We start from the raw sequence: 14,376 nt of genomic DNA on the forward strand, positions 1-14,376 counted from the left end.
CAACCATGAATCTGACCAGCAGGGAACCTGGGGCCTGATTCATCACTGTTAAGAATTCAGGTTGAGGGCGGGGATGGGGTAGTTTCTCCTGATTTTGTTTTTTGTTTTCTTTTTCTTTTTGGTTCTGTCTCTTCAGGCATGTGACCCAGGAGACAAGCCCATCTTCTTATCAGCAGAATATGTGAACGAACCTTTCCGAGTCCAAAGGGCAATGAGTGTGGTCAGTATTATGACCTCAGTCATCGAAGGTGAGTTGTGATCCTCCGGATAGCTGTCCTCTGTGCTAGTGTTTTCAGATTCTGAATATGCCTCCTCCCCATTGTGGCCTGCTCCTTTTACCCGTGTGTGTGTGTGTGTGTGTGTGTGTGTGTGTGTGTTTGGGAGGGTGTAGTAGAGTTGCTCTTTTAATATTTTTTGTGTTGGTTCTGGGACTGGAACTCAGGGCCTTCTCATTCTTGTTTAGCCTTTTTTTTTTTTGCTCAAAGCTGATGCTCTACCCTTTGAGCCACAGATCCACTTCCAGCTCTTTGTGTGTGTGTGTGGGGGGGGTTCATTGGCGAAAAGAGTCTCATAGACTTTCCTGCCTGGGCTGGCTTTGAACCCCGGTCCTCAGTTCTTAGGATTACAGGCATAAGCCACTGGTGCTGAGCAATTGTGACAGCTTTCCCTCCCCGCCCCCAGTGACAGAGCTAAAGGGATTCAGCAAAAGGAGGGGTGACCAAGGGGATCTGGGGTACTGAGGCAAGATGTTCATTAAGCCCAGTGATGTGTTATTGATAGAAGGAGACCTGGGCCCTGAGCTGGGGATGGGGGGGGGCGTGAAATCCAAGATGACATGTGATTGACAGCTGTCACTCACCCCCCGCTGTATGACAGAGCTGGAGGAGTCAGAGCAGAGGTGTCTGCCCTGTCTGATCAACTTGGCTCAGAAGTACCTGATCTGGGAGTGTTGTCCCACCTGGCTGAGGCTCAAGACGCTGCTCTTCGAGCTGGTGACGGACCCCTTTGCCGAGCTCACCATCACCCTGTGTATTGTGGTGAACACAGTCTTCATGGCCATGGAGCACCACGGCATGAGCAGCGCGTTCGAGTCCATGCTGCAGACGGGCAACATTGTGAGTGAGCCAGAGGGCAGGGCAGGGCAGGGCCAGGGGCTGTGTTGGCCACGCCTTATCAACCACCGGCTGATCTCATTGGCTGAAGTCTTAGCCTCATCAGGAATGGGCTGATCTCATTGGCTGAGTGGTGGCCACACTTTCTCAGGAGTGTATGGCTCTCATTGGCTGAGTGGTGGCCACACCTTCTCAGAGGCGTATGGCTCTCATTGGCTGAGTGGTGGCCACACCTTCTCAGGAACGTATGGCTCTCATTGGCTGCGTGCTTAGCCACCTCAGGAATGCATTGCTCTCATTGGCTGAGGGCAAAGTGACAGGATGGAAAATGTGGAACAGAGCTCAGGTTGCCTTCCTTAGGATGTACAAGCAAATGAGAGGGAGAAGAGGGATGGGGAGGGAGAGAAAGAGCGAACACTGAGCTAGGTATAGCTAGTTGAACATTACAGACGTTATTACCGTCCCTTGAATTCTCAGGAATCTGTGAAGTTTTTCTCTACAGTGAACTAGCAAAAAGCTAGACATGGAGCTGTGGCTCAAGTGGTAGAATGCCAGCCTTGAGTGAAAAAGCTAAGGGGCCGGGCCTTGAGTTCAAACCCCAAGACTAGGAAAAATATAGATAGATAGATGGATTTGCTGTGTTTTTGTTTTGTTTTTGTGCCTATCCTGGAGCTTGAACTCAGGGCCTGAGCACTGTCCCTGAGTTTTTTTCCCCTCCAGGCTAAATGTTACCAGTTGAGCCCCACCTCCACTTCTGGTTTTCTGCTGGTTCATTGGAGATCAGAATCTTACAGATTTTCCTGCCTGGGCTGGCTTTGAACCACGATCCTCAGATCTCAGCCTCTTGAGTAGCTGGGTTGACAGACGTGAGCCAGCGGTGCCCAGCATTATATATATTTGTTGGTTGGTTGGTTAAGGAAGATCAATAGAGCCAGCAATGATCACCAATTTTCCATTCTCTTATCTCTACCTTTCAAGGGCTGGGATTTCAGGCATGTGCCACAGGCCTAGCCAGGTTTGCTATTTGTAAATGACACTTTCTGACAGTCTTCCCTCCCCCCCCCCCATGATTACTACTGAGTTCAAAGGCCCTAAATGATAAAGTTGTGTTTCCATCCACAGGTTTTTACCACGTTTTTTACTGCTGAAATGGTCTTCAAAATCATCGCCTTTGACCCCTACTATTACTTTCAGAAGCGATGGAACATCTTCGACTGTGTCATTGTCACTGTGAGCCTGTCGGAGCTGGGAGTGGCCAAGAAGGGCAGTTTGTCTGTGCTTCGAACTTTCCGCTTGGTAACTTTTTCTCTTGGCCACTAGGAAACTCCCACTCAGATCCAAGGAGGCATTGTCCTGTTTTTGTTTGTCTGTTTGCCAGTCTTGGGGCTTGAACTCAGGGCCTGGGCACTGTCCCTGAGCTTTATTTGCTCAAGCAGGAACTCTACCATTTGAGCCATAACACCACTTCTGCTTTTCGGGTGGTTCCTTGGAGATAAGAGTCTCAAAGTCTTCCTACTTAGGCTGGCTTTGAACTGTGAACCTCCAGATCTCAGCCTCCTGAGTAGCTAGGATGATAGCTAGGATGAGCCACCAGCACCTAGCTTTGTTCTTTTTTTTGTGAGTCATTGTTGGTAATGGGGCTTGAACTCTGGGCCTGGGCGCTGTCCCTCAGCTCTTCAGCTCAAGGCTAGCACTCTACCACTTGAGCCACAGCACCACTTCCAGCTTTTTTCTTATGTGGTGCTGAGGAATCGAACCCAGGGCCTCAGGTATGCAAGGCAAGCGCTCTACCACTGAGCCACCTTCCCAGCCCTCATTTGCCAACTTCTATTTCCCCACTAAAAACTCTCACATGTCCACATTTCCTTCTTATTTTGTGCTAAACACTTCCTAATGTCAATTTTTATTTATCCTGTGATTAAAAGGTTAATTAGAGCCAGGTGCCAGGGCTTCACACCTGTAATTCTCGCTACCCCAGAGGCTGAGATCTGAGACTCGTGGTTCAAAGCCAGTCTGGGCATGAAAACACTGTGAGACTCTTCAATGACCCACAAAAAGTTGCAAGTGGAGCTATGGTTCAAATGGTAGCGCGCCAAGCCTTGAGCACAAAAGCTCAGGGACAGTGCTCAGGCCCTGAGTTCGAGCCTCAGTACCAGCACACACATAAAAGACAACTTTGAAATACAATTCCTAATTTCAAAATATACATGGTATTTCTGTTTATCATTATAATATGGGCTTCTAACTTAGGTGTTCTATAGTCAGAGAATACCCACTCTAGTGAGTTCTAAGGCTTTGAAACTTTGCTATTTTGGGGGCTCATTGTATTGGAAATGTTCTGCTTGGGTGTGGTAGTTTACCTCTGTAATCCCAGCACCAAGGAGGCTGGTGAATTTCAGGCCAGCCTGAACAATATGGCAAAAAACCTTCCTCAAAAAATAATAGCCCAGCATTGGTGGCTCACGCCTGTCATCCTAGCTGTTCAGGAGGCCGAGATCTGAGGATCATGGTTCAAAGCCAACTCATACAGAAAAGTCCCCAGGAGACTATTATCTCCAATAAACTATTCGGAAAAGGTGGCTCAAGTGGTAGAGTGCCAGCCTTGAGCAAAAGAAGCTCAGGGACAGTGCCCAGGCCCTCAGTTCAAGCCCCGGGACTGGCAAAAAAAAGAATATGGTAATGTCCTTTTTACCCACTGCTGTTTGTGGAATCTGGGTTGTTTGGTGCAAATATATTTTAAGTGAATCACATTTTCCCAGGAAAGGCAAGCTTTAATGATTGTACTAATGCACCTCCTTCATGTATAAAACAATAACAACCCTATTTTGCTCAATGCTAACTAAACAACCTGATTTTCTTTTCTTTTCTTTTTGCTTTCTTTGGTTTACATTTTACCAGTTTCTTTTTGTCCATCCTGTTTTTACAATTTGTTTTCTTTTTCTTTTTTAAAGTCCAAGACCAGGATTCGAACTTGGCACCTGAGTTTTTTGCTCACTGGTGGGTGCTCTACTCACTGAACCATGTCTCCAACCCCTTACCCATCCTTTTACTTATAAATTTAGTGTAGTCTTAGGATTAAAAAAAAACACTGGTCTCTTACAAATACTGTATAATCAGATTTTGTATTCTTATTCAGTTCCCATGATCTAATCTTTAGCGTCTAGCCAACCTGCCTGATCCACCTATTTAGATATATATCCATCATTACATCACTCAACCTCTCCCTTCCCAGCCCCTCCTCTATTTGCTTTGTTGGTGGTGGTGGTAGTAGTTTGTTGGGGCTTTTTTTTGGTGTGCCTGTGTTGGGGCTTGAACTCAGGGCCTGGCCGCTGTCCCTGAGCTCTTTTGCTCAAGGCTGGAACTCTACCACTTTGAGCCACCCATGGTGCCACTTCTGGCTTTTCTGGTGGTTCATTGGAGATCAGTCTCATGGGCTTTCCTGCCCGGGTCTGGCCTCGAACTGCGATCCTCCAGCTCCCAGCCTCCTGAGTCATTGGGATGATGGGCGTGAGCTGCCAGACCCCAGCTCTCCAGTGCAGCATTCACCTCGTGATATCTTTTTTCTCCCTCGCACAGCTCCGTGTGTTCAAGTTAGCCAAATCGTGGCCGACCTTGAACACGCTCATCAAGATCATTGGGAACTCCGTAGGGGCGCTGGGGAATCTGACCTTCATCCTGGCCATCATCATCTTCATCTTCGCGCTGGTTGGCAAGCAGCTCCTGAGCGAGGGGTACAGAAAAGAATGCAAGCGCATCGCCGCCCAGGGGGAGCCGGGCCCGCGCTGGCACATGATGGATTTCTTCCATTCCTTTCTCATCATCTTCCGCATCCTCTGTGGGGAGTGGATTGAGAACATGTGGGCCTGTATGGAAGTCGGCGAGAAATATATCTGCCTCATCCTCTTCCTCACCGTGATGGTGCTGGGAAATCTGGTGGTGAGCTGTGGACTCCATTTGGTCCGGGGGGGGGGAGGGGCTGGCATGCCTGAGTCTCCCCAAAATGCCTTCAGCTTGCATGGTTGGTTGTGGTTATTTTTAAATTAAAAAAAATTTGATGCAAAGGTCCTGGGGCTTGAACTCAGGGCCCAGGCGCTGTCTCCTCAGCTTCTTTTGCCTATGGCTGGTGCTTTACCGCTTGAGCCACGGCACCACATTGGGGTTTTTGCTATTAAGTGGAGATAAGGAATGGGGGGGGGCCCAGGGACTTAGTTCACGTCCCAGCTTGAACTGGTGGCTCACGCCTGTCATCCCAGCTACTCAGGAGGCTGAGATCTGAGGATCAAGGTTCAAAGCCAGCCTGGGCAGGAGAGTCTGTGAGACTCTGATCTCCAATAAACCACCAGAAAACCAGAAAGGAAACTATGGCTCAAGTGGTAGAGCACCAGCCTTGAGCAAAAGAAGCTCAGAGACAGCGCTCAGGTCCTGAGTTCAAGCCCCAGGACTGACAAATAATAATAATAATACTTTAAACAACTGGAACCCAGGGCTGGCCCAAGCCTTCTTTCTTGTCCCTCATGTCCCTTCTCTCAAAAAGCTCATCCTCCCCTCTTGTGGAGAGCATGGCACTGTGCCTCATCACCTGATTCATGGCAGGGCATTCTGGAACATTCTCTGGACCCCTTATCACATGTTTTCTGGGTATCTTGGAGAAACCCAACTTGTGGCTTTCCTGGCTGTCCCACATGGAGCAGGTAGGTCCAAGATGGCGCTCCACGGCTTGATGTCTCCCATCCACTCTTCCTCCTTCAGGTGCTCAACCTCTTCATCGCCCTCCTGCTCAATTCCTTCAGCGCTGACAACCTCGCGGCCCCCGAGGATGACGGAGAAGTCAACAACCTCCAGGTGGCCTTGGCACGGATTCAGACATTTGTCCATCGCATCAGGCGGGCCATTGGCAAATTCTTCCGGCGGGCCTGTTGTTGGGGCTGGCCCAAGGCACAATCCAAGATGGTGGTGAAACTTCCACTCTCCACCAGCAGCTCCAAGATGGAGAACCCCCCTGCTGTGGACGGTGTGCTGGCCAGCTCGGATCTGCCCACGCTTGGAGACCCAAGGAACCAACATGGCGACTTCATCACCAACCCAAGTGTGTGGGTCTCTGTGCCCATCGCTGAGGGGGAGTCAGACCTGGAGGAAGAGGATGGTGAGCAGGAAATGAGTCCCAAGGAAGTGGAGGCAAGTGTTGGTCCCTCCCAGGGGACAGCCGCCCAGAAGTGGGGGAGGGACTCAGGGTAGGAAGGAAATTATGGCAGTGCGGGAGGGTGGGGAGAGAGAGAGAGAGAGACATTGTCCCCAGGATGCTCTTTGTTTGAAGAACCCCTGGGGAGAACGATCAGCAGTGAACTTGACATCCAGAAAGCTTGGAGATCATTGGCATTCATGGTGCCTCAGTAGGTCCTTCAAATTCCCCAGGCCAGGGGAAAGGGGGGAGCCAGACTCAGAATTGCTTTTCCAACAGCTGTGCTTTGGACATGGCCCAACCCAGGCTCTTAGGCATCAGAGGTGAATTGTTTTATATGGAACAAATAATGGCACCCAAGGAAGGCATCACGGTCACGTGACTCCCTGACAGAGTCTTTCCTGCTGTGGTATATCCTAGGAAAATGAGATGATTTTCTATGTGCCCGTGCTGTGGCTTGAACTCAGAGCCTCAAGCTCTCCCTTGGCATTTTCACTCCCTCCCCCCACCCTTGAACCACTCCTCTTCTTCTGGCTCTGTGGTGGTTCATTGGAGATAAGTCCCCTGGATTTCCCCACCCAGGGCTGGCCTTGAACCTCCATCCTCAGATCTCAGCCTCCTGAGAAGTTAGGATGACAGGCAGGCGTGAGCCACACCGGTGCCCGGCTGGACATTTCTTTTGGCATCAGAGAATCAAAGGCATCTTTCAGTGCTTTCCTGGCGTACATTTTCCCACTCCTCTGTGCAGTTGCTCACAGCTTTAAGCTGGGATCTCGGCCCCCAGGAACCTGTCCTGGGGCTTCAGGGCTTGGTGGCCCTGGGCCTGGTGGAGGGCGAGAGTTTCTGTGGGGCCTGTGGGACATGCGCAGCCTGGACAGATGCCAGGTGCTAAGTGGTGTCAGACAGCTGTGCTTGGAGTGCTCTCTCTCTCTCTCTCTCTCTCTCTGGTTCTTAATAGCTGTCCCGAGCTTCTCGTAGCTGCTCTTATCAGCTGCCAGTTGCCGCACGCCTGTCTGGGTAGCAGCTGAAGGCAGGGTGGGCTCCTCCCCAGGATGGCGGCCTGCCCCACGGGGGCCAGGCAGAGTTATGTTGGGTCCTGAGGGCTGGGCGGATGGTCAAGTTCATGACCGGTCCGACTTGCAGGTGGGGTGCAGTCCTCATAGCTGATAACCGATGAAGCTGGCCGCCCTCTGCCAGAGAACTTATTTGTCGTAATCTATGGGGCCGTGGCCATGGGGTGTATGCAGGGCAGCGGGAACTGGGGTCACACCATCCCTCTGGACACTGGCAGGGTAACACAAGGCACAGAGGAAAGCGGACATGGGTGGTGTCAGGAAGGGGGTCCCGGAAGGGGGGGCGAGGGCAGTGCTGATGGTCAGTGTCCCCATGGAGCTGGGTAATTTGAGGGGTGGAGGAGGGTGGAAGGGGGGGACACCGACCAAGGCACATTGCCTTGTACCCCGACATGTTGAACTGAGACCCCTTCCATACAATGACTTAAAGATAATTTTAAAAATTATATGTGGCTACATGTAATTCCAGAAATATTATATATAAATGTAGTTCCAGAACTATTATATATAATTGCATACATATAGGTAATTATATGACCATGCAAATATATAAGCATATAAGCATTTCAGGTTACATAAGTTTATTATATAATATATGATATATAATATACAATATGATATATAATATACAATATGATATATAATATACAATAGAATATATGATATATAATATGTGGTATATAATTTATAAATTAAATACATTTATATACTTTTAATTATAGTTAATTATATAATTATAATTAATTATAACCATAATTATATTAGTTATCTACATTAGAAAATTATATAAATTATATCATCTAAGTATATATTATATTGTTACATATATGTTACATATAATTATATACATACATTATATATTTTATATAATATGTAATTTGTTTACATAATTTAATATATACATATTTATGGACATAAATTATATATTATATGTAACTATGTAATATTATACACTGTATAACTTATATATATAAATATAATGTGTAAAGTTATATTATACATAATTATATATAAGTATGTATTCAGTATATATAGCAATTATAATTATTTACTAATGGTATATATTATATTTACTATAAATATAAATGTAGTATTTAAAACTTATATTACTTATAAATATGATGTATTCATTATGATTGAAATATCTTTCTATTACATATGATACTTATAATTATATATCCAATAATTACATGTGGTCATATATTATAAATATATAATATATGCATAAGCCTATAACATGCATATATGCTTATTGAACAACAATGAAGTCAACCTTTCCTTCTCAATTTTTGCAGTCAGGGAAAAATGTTCAGAGAGATTAAATAATTTGCCTCTGGTCACACAGCATTGAAGTCATGGAGCTAAGTGTTAAACACTAATTTACCTCGTTGGGGAGTCTTCATGCTTATTTCATGCAAATTATATATAGATGTGTGTGTGTGCGTGTGTGTGTGTGTGTGTGTGTGTGTATGTCTGATGGGTTGCATAAATAAGATCCTTAGCTCTAGTCTTGTGCAAAAGCTCCTCAGCTCTGGAAGTGACCAGCTCCAATTGGCTCAGACACCTAAGCTGGGACTCTCTTTCACTGGCAGGAGCAACAGCAGCAATTTGGGAGCCAAGAGGATCACCTGGCCTGTAGGAGCCCAGGGTCTGGGTCATCCTTTGAGGATCTTGGCCCATTCCTGGGGGGCAAATGGACAGACAAGGCTGTTCCTCAGGTCCCTGCTGAGGTAAGTGGGTTGGACAATAAAGGATGGACCCCAGACAGAATATTCCAGACTAAAACCCAACCAAGTAGCCTCACTTCACATGCTGGGCCTTTTTCACTCCCTCCCAATGTTCCATACAACATTGACAGACCCTCCTCCAGCTGTGGGTCCTGGAGCCAGTTCCCCAGCCTCTCTGAGCCTTTGCTTCTTTGCCTGTACAGCTGCAGAGGGTGTCGGGCCCAGTAGCTCACACCTGTAATACCAGCTGTTCGGGAGGCCGAGATAGCAGGATCTCCATTCAAATCCAGTCCGAGATGGGAAAATCCATTAAGGAAAATCTGTTCCTTCTAACCCAAATGCCAGATGTGGAGGTGTGGCTCAAGAGGTAGAGCACCTGCCTTGAGCCCAAAGAGCCTGATCAGGGACAGCTCCCAGGTCCTGAGTTCAAGTCCCGGAACTGACCCAAAAAAAGTGTGCTATCTTTTCTAGCCACTGTAATCGATTTTATGTTTTTTTAGTTTCTCTTATTGCTATTATAAAGTAATGGACAGCGGGGTGACAGTCCCAGAAGTCAGGAGACAAGCACATTTCCTCTTGGACCATGTTCCCACCCACAAGGTATAGAGATCATTCTCCACATCCCGTCCAGTGAAGACCAGGGCTGCCTCTGTTCACCCTCCGTCCCCCCCCCCTCATTTCTGTGTCCTGTAGGAGAGAGGACATGGTGTCGGGTGTCTCTCTGAGCCTGGCTGACCTCTCCTCACACCACGTGTGTTAGGTCCGTCCAGTTCCCTGCAGATGACGTAATGTTATTCTCTCTCGTGTGGCTCTGTGAGATTCCATGACGGGTCAGAATTTCACTTGACACCCGGCCCCTGGAGTGTGCGGAGCTGGCGTGAAGGGCCAGAGATAAGGCAGACACCATCTATTCCCGGAATTATCTGGGTCCTCCCGTGTGAGGAATGCCAGCTCAGAAATGTCCACCCACCACTGCCTGCAAGCCCAGCCCTGGCCAGCCACGGGCCGTGAGGGAGATGAAGCCCACAGGGACGCCCACCCTTGGGTGCAGGAGGCCCGTCTCCTTGAACTTAGGGCCTGGGCGCTGTCCCTCAGCTCTTCGGCGCAAGGCTGGTGCTCTACCACTTGAGCCACAGCACCACTTCTGAATTTCTGATGGTTCATTGGAGGTGAGAGTCTCACGGACGTTCCTGCCCCAGGCTGGCTTTGAACTGTGATCCTCAGATCTCAGCCTCCTGAGTCGCTGAGATGACAGGCGTGAGCTGCTGGTGCTCACTTGGCTTGTATATGGGGGTCTTACTCCTTGGCTAGGCCTGCGTGGCTGGAATGGCAGGCACCTGCTCCTGCACCCAGCTAGTGGTTGAGGTAGAGTCTCTCCTAAAATTCTCCCTCCTTTAGGCTAGCCTGGGAATCACTGTGACACCCCCCCCCCAATCCTGTCTCAGTTTTTATTCGCTGGGATTACAAGCTTGACCTACCACACACGGTTGTGTTTCTTGTATATTCTCTTCCTCCCTCCTCCATGGTTGCAGGACACAGTCTCTGGGTGTTGGTTTTTGGTGGTTGTCTTGTGGGTTGTTTTCTATTGTTACTGTTGTTGTTGTTTCCTGACCGTGGTCCCTCGGGCAGGCTGGGAATTGTCTGTTGGTGACCGATGGGGACCCAACTCTGCCATTTGCATCCATTAAGCCCAGCCCTGGGAAATTTTACTCACGGAAGAGTGGCTTGCACTCCTAATTGATGTTCTTCTGGAAACATTAAGGGGCTGCGGCTGGCCGGAGGAGGCAGGCCCGACCCAGGGCACAGCGCCTGTTAAATGTTCACACACACCAGAGCCTGAGCTTGTCCTTAATGGGTGTAATCACAAGGCCTCAGCTCACCTGCCAGCGCTCCCATTGGAGGAGCAGCTTCCCTCCCGGTGAGGGGTCCCCCAAAGCAGAAGTGCGGGTGTCCCAGGCCTGGGACCTGAGGATATGGGTCCTGCTTCCTCCCCTTCCTCTTCCCCCTTCTCTTCTTCCTCCTTCCTCTTCTCCTGCTCTTTCTCTTCCTCCCCCTTCTTCTTCTCTTTCTCTTCTTCCTCTTCCTCCCTCTTCTCTCCCCCAGGAGCCTTGGGCTCTCACTCAGCTTCTCTGCTCAGCATTGGCACTCTACTCCTCAAGCCACACCCTCACTTTCTTTGAGGTGATCCACGGGAGATAAGAGTCTCTTGGATTTGTCCTGCCCGGGCTGGCTTTGAACCATGATCCTCCCGATCTCAGCCTTCCTTGTATCTAGGATGACAGGCGTGTGCCCCCCCTCCCCTCCCCATCCTCACACCCGCCCACAGCTTGTGCCCCCTGACCCCAGGCTCTGACCCACAGGAGGCGGATGATGTCAGCAGCTCGGAGGGGAGCACGGTGGACTGTGTGGACCCTGAGGAGATCCTGAGGAAGATTCCCGAGCTGGCCAATGACCTGCAGAAGCCGGAGGACTGCTTCCCGGAAGGTAGAGGAGGCCACTGCAGGTCTCACATGCGTGGTGTGGGCACACGTGTGCCCGGCTTCAGGTCGGTGCACACCTCTGTGGCCAGGCAGTCAAACCTCGGGCCTAAGGCCCAGGGTTAAAGGCATCCCAACCCAGTGGCCGCTCCGAGGTTCACGGCCATGGTAGATGGACGCATCAGACGTCTGTCCTCAGCATCCCTGGCCAGAAACCTCACTGTGAACTTGTGTGTATGTGTGCATGAATGTGTGTGTTGCATGTGCCAGTCCTGGTGTGTGTGTGTGTGTATACGTCCTGGGGCCTGAACTGTCCTTGAGTTCTTTAGGGTGTGTGTGTGTGTGTGTACGTCCATCCTGGGGCTTGAACTCAGGGCCTGGGTGCTGTCCCTGAGCTCTTGTGCTCAAGGCTGGCACTCTACCACCTGAGCCACAGCGCCACTTGAGGCACACTTCTGGTCTTCTGGTGGTTCATTGGAGATCAGAGTCTCACAGGTTTTCCTGCCCCGGCTGGATCCTCAGCTCTCAGCCTCCTGAGTGGCTGGGGTAACTAACAGGTGTGCGCGGCCTGAGCCCCATGACTGTTGTGAGTGGAAAGGGCAGTGGCAGGAGGTCATTCTCCTCTATTCCCAGAAAGAATCTCCCTGCTGGGTGATTTCCTGGCAGGGCTGGAGTGGAAAAAGAAAATTAAAACAGAAAAGACCTCAAGAGAATATCACTCTGTAGGGCGCTGCCTGTCATCCCAGCTGTCCAGGAGGCTGAGACCTGAGGATCCCGGTTCAAAGCCAGCCCGGTGTGAGAGTCTTACCTCCAATGAACCACAAAAATCCAAAGTGGCGCTGTGGCTCAAGTGGTATAGTGTCAGCCTTGAGCTAAAGAGCTCAGGGGCAGCCCCCAGGTCCTGAGTTCAAGCCCCAGATCTGACACGCATGCATGCACACACACACACACACACACACGGAACTGACTCTCAAGACCCAGGACCAGCACATAAAGGTTCACGTGCACACACACACATGCACACATGTGCGCGCGCTCAGGAACTGACTCTCCTCGCCTCTCCCTGCAGGCTGTGTGCGGCGCTGCTGCCCGGGCCTCCCCGCAGACCCCGCCCGCTGCCCATGGGCCTGGCAGGTGCGCAGAACCTGCTTCCACATCGTGGAGCACAGCTGGTTCGAGAGCTTCATCATCTTCATGATCCTGCTCAGCAGCGGGGCCCTGGTGAGGCCTGGCACGGCCCCGCCACCTCCCTCCCAATGCAAACCTCCAGGATCTGCGCATGGAGGCCAGGGCTGGAGCAGCGGGCTCGCCCTGAGGCCCAGGCCCGCCGTGCTCCACGCAGGCCAGGAAGGGCAGCCTGGGTCTGCTCCCAACTACTCCCATCCGCTCCGCTCCGCTCTTGGCGCAGCCCCGCCACCTCCCTCCCAATGCAAACCTCCTGGATCCGCACATGGAGGCCCGGGGCCGGAGCAGCGGGCTCGCCCTGAGGCCCAGGCCCGCCGTGCTCCACGCAGGCCAAGAAGGGCAGCCTGGGTCTGCTCCCAACTACTCCCATCCGCTCCGCTCCGCTCTTGGCGCAGCCCCGCCACCTCCCTCCCAATGCAAACCTCCAGGATCCGCACATGGAGGCCCGGGGCCGGAGCAGCGGGCTCGCCCTGAGGCCCAGGCCCGCCGTCCTCCACGCAGGCCAGGAAGGGCAGCCTGGGTCTGCTCCCAACTACTCCCATCCGCTCCGCATCGGGGCCTGGCGCAGCCCTGCCACCGCCTCCCTCCACAGGCAAACCTCCCCTGGGCCTTGCTGTCCCCTCGAGCCCTGTCCCCCTTGGGCCTGGCTGTCCCCCCTCCCCTGCTCCTCTCCCAGGTGGACACTCGGGTCCTGCACAGCGGCTGCCCTCCAGAGAGCCTAACAGACTTGTACTGAATTTAGTCTTCTCTATGCTTTTGAGTGCTTTTAATAATAATAATATGAACTTTCCCTTGACCAAAAATCAGAGGCAAAAAATAAAAAGCCTTCGAAATGATAGAAAAAGGTAAAGGAAACAAAAAAATTAAAATATCATCTCTTTGTCTCACATGCCACAGAAACTCATGTGGAAAAACATTCTGGAATATATTCTTGCTTGCTTTCTTATTGGTAGAAGATATACAGAGTATTGGATATAGACATGATGTATTTTATATTATATATTAGAACATATATTTACATAGAGTTATATAAATATATGTTATTCATATATCTGTCTATAATATAGTATATTCATATATAACACAGATATATATTTTTTAATTATATATTTTTCTAATTTTTTTGGGGGGTCCGGTCGTGGGGCCTGAACTCTGGGCCTGGGCGCTGTCCCTCAGCTCTTCAGCTCAAAGCTAGCGCTCTACCACTTGAGCCACAGTGCCACTTCCGGCTTTTTTTTCTTTTTGCTTATGTGGTGCTGAGGAATCGAACCCAGGGCCTCAGGCATGCAAGGCTCTACCACTGAGCCACCTTCCCAGCCCCCACAGATATATATTATAAAATATTATTAGGTATGTATCTACCTATATAATACATAGATTAGATATACATTATTAGATATCTGTCTATATTATACATGTATATTCATATATAACACGTTAGCTATATATTATATTATTGGATATATTATATCTACATATCTACCTAGAATGGGCTCAGCTCTTAGCTGGCACATACATATAGATATGTAACTATGTTTATATATTATGTATTAGATTTGTATCTATATAATAGTATGTGTGTATATATATCTATATAATAGTGTGTATCTGTGTGTATAACTG

General features: G+C 49.6%; 1 protein-coding gene across 1 annotated transcript in view; it reads left to right on the forward strand.

Annotated features, from left to right (window-relative positions):
- Positions 1 to 14,376, forward strand: part of Scn10a (sodium channel, voltage gated, type X alpha subunit) — a 39,167-nt gene that overhangs the window by 14,211 nt on the left and 10,580 nt on the right. The window contains exons 12-20 of the mRNA XM_013030251.1: positions 137 to 248; positions 877 to 1,115; positions 2,235 to 2,408; positions 4,689 to 5,048; positions 5,862 to 6,255; positions 7,489 to 7,583; positions 8,957 to 9,094; positions 11,452 to 11,575; positions 12,638 to 12,789. Of these exons, the coding sequence (XP_012885705.1) occupies positions 137 to 248; positions 877 to 1,115; positions 2,235 to 2,408; positions 4,689 to 5,048; positions 5,862 to 6,255; positions 7,489 to 7,583; positions 8,957 to 9,094; positions 11,452 to 11,575; positions 12,638 to 12,789 (1,788 nt within the window). The remainder of the gene's footprint in view (positions 1 to 136; positions 249 to 876; positions 1,116 to 2,234; positions 2,409 to 4,688; positions 5,049 to 5,861; positions 6,256 to 7,488; positions 7,584 to 8,956; positions 9,095 to 11,451; positions 11,576 to 12,637; positions 12,790 to 14,376) is intronic.

The sequence above is a fragment of the Dipodomys ordii genome, unplaced genomic scaffold (assembly GCF_000151885.1).
Source record: "Dipodomys ordii isolate 6190 unplaced genomic scaffold, Dord_2.0 Scaffold128, whole genome shotgun sequence".
Classification (NCBI taxonomy): Eukaryota; Metazoa; Chordata; class Mammalia; order Rodentia; family Heteromyidae; genus Dipodomys; species Dipodomys ordii.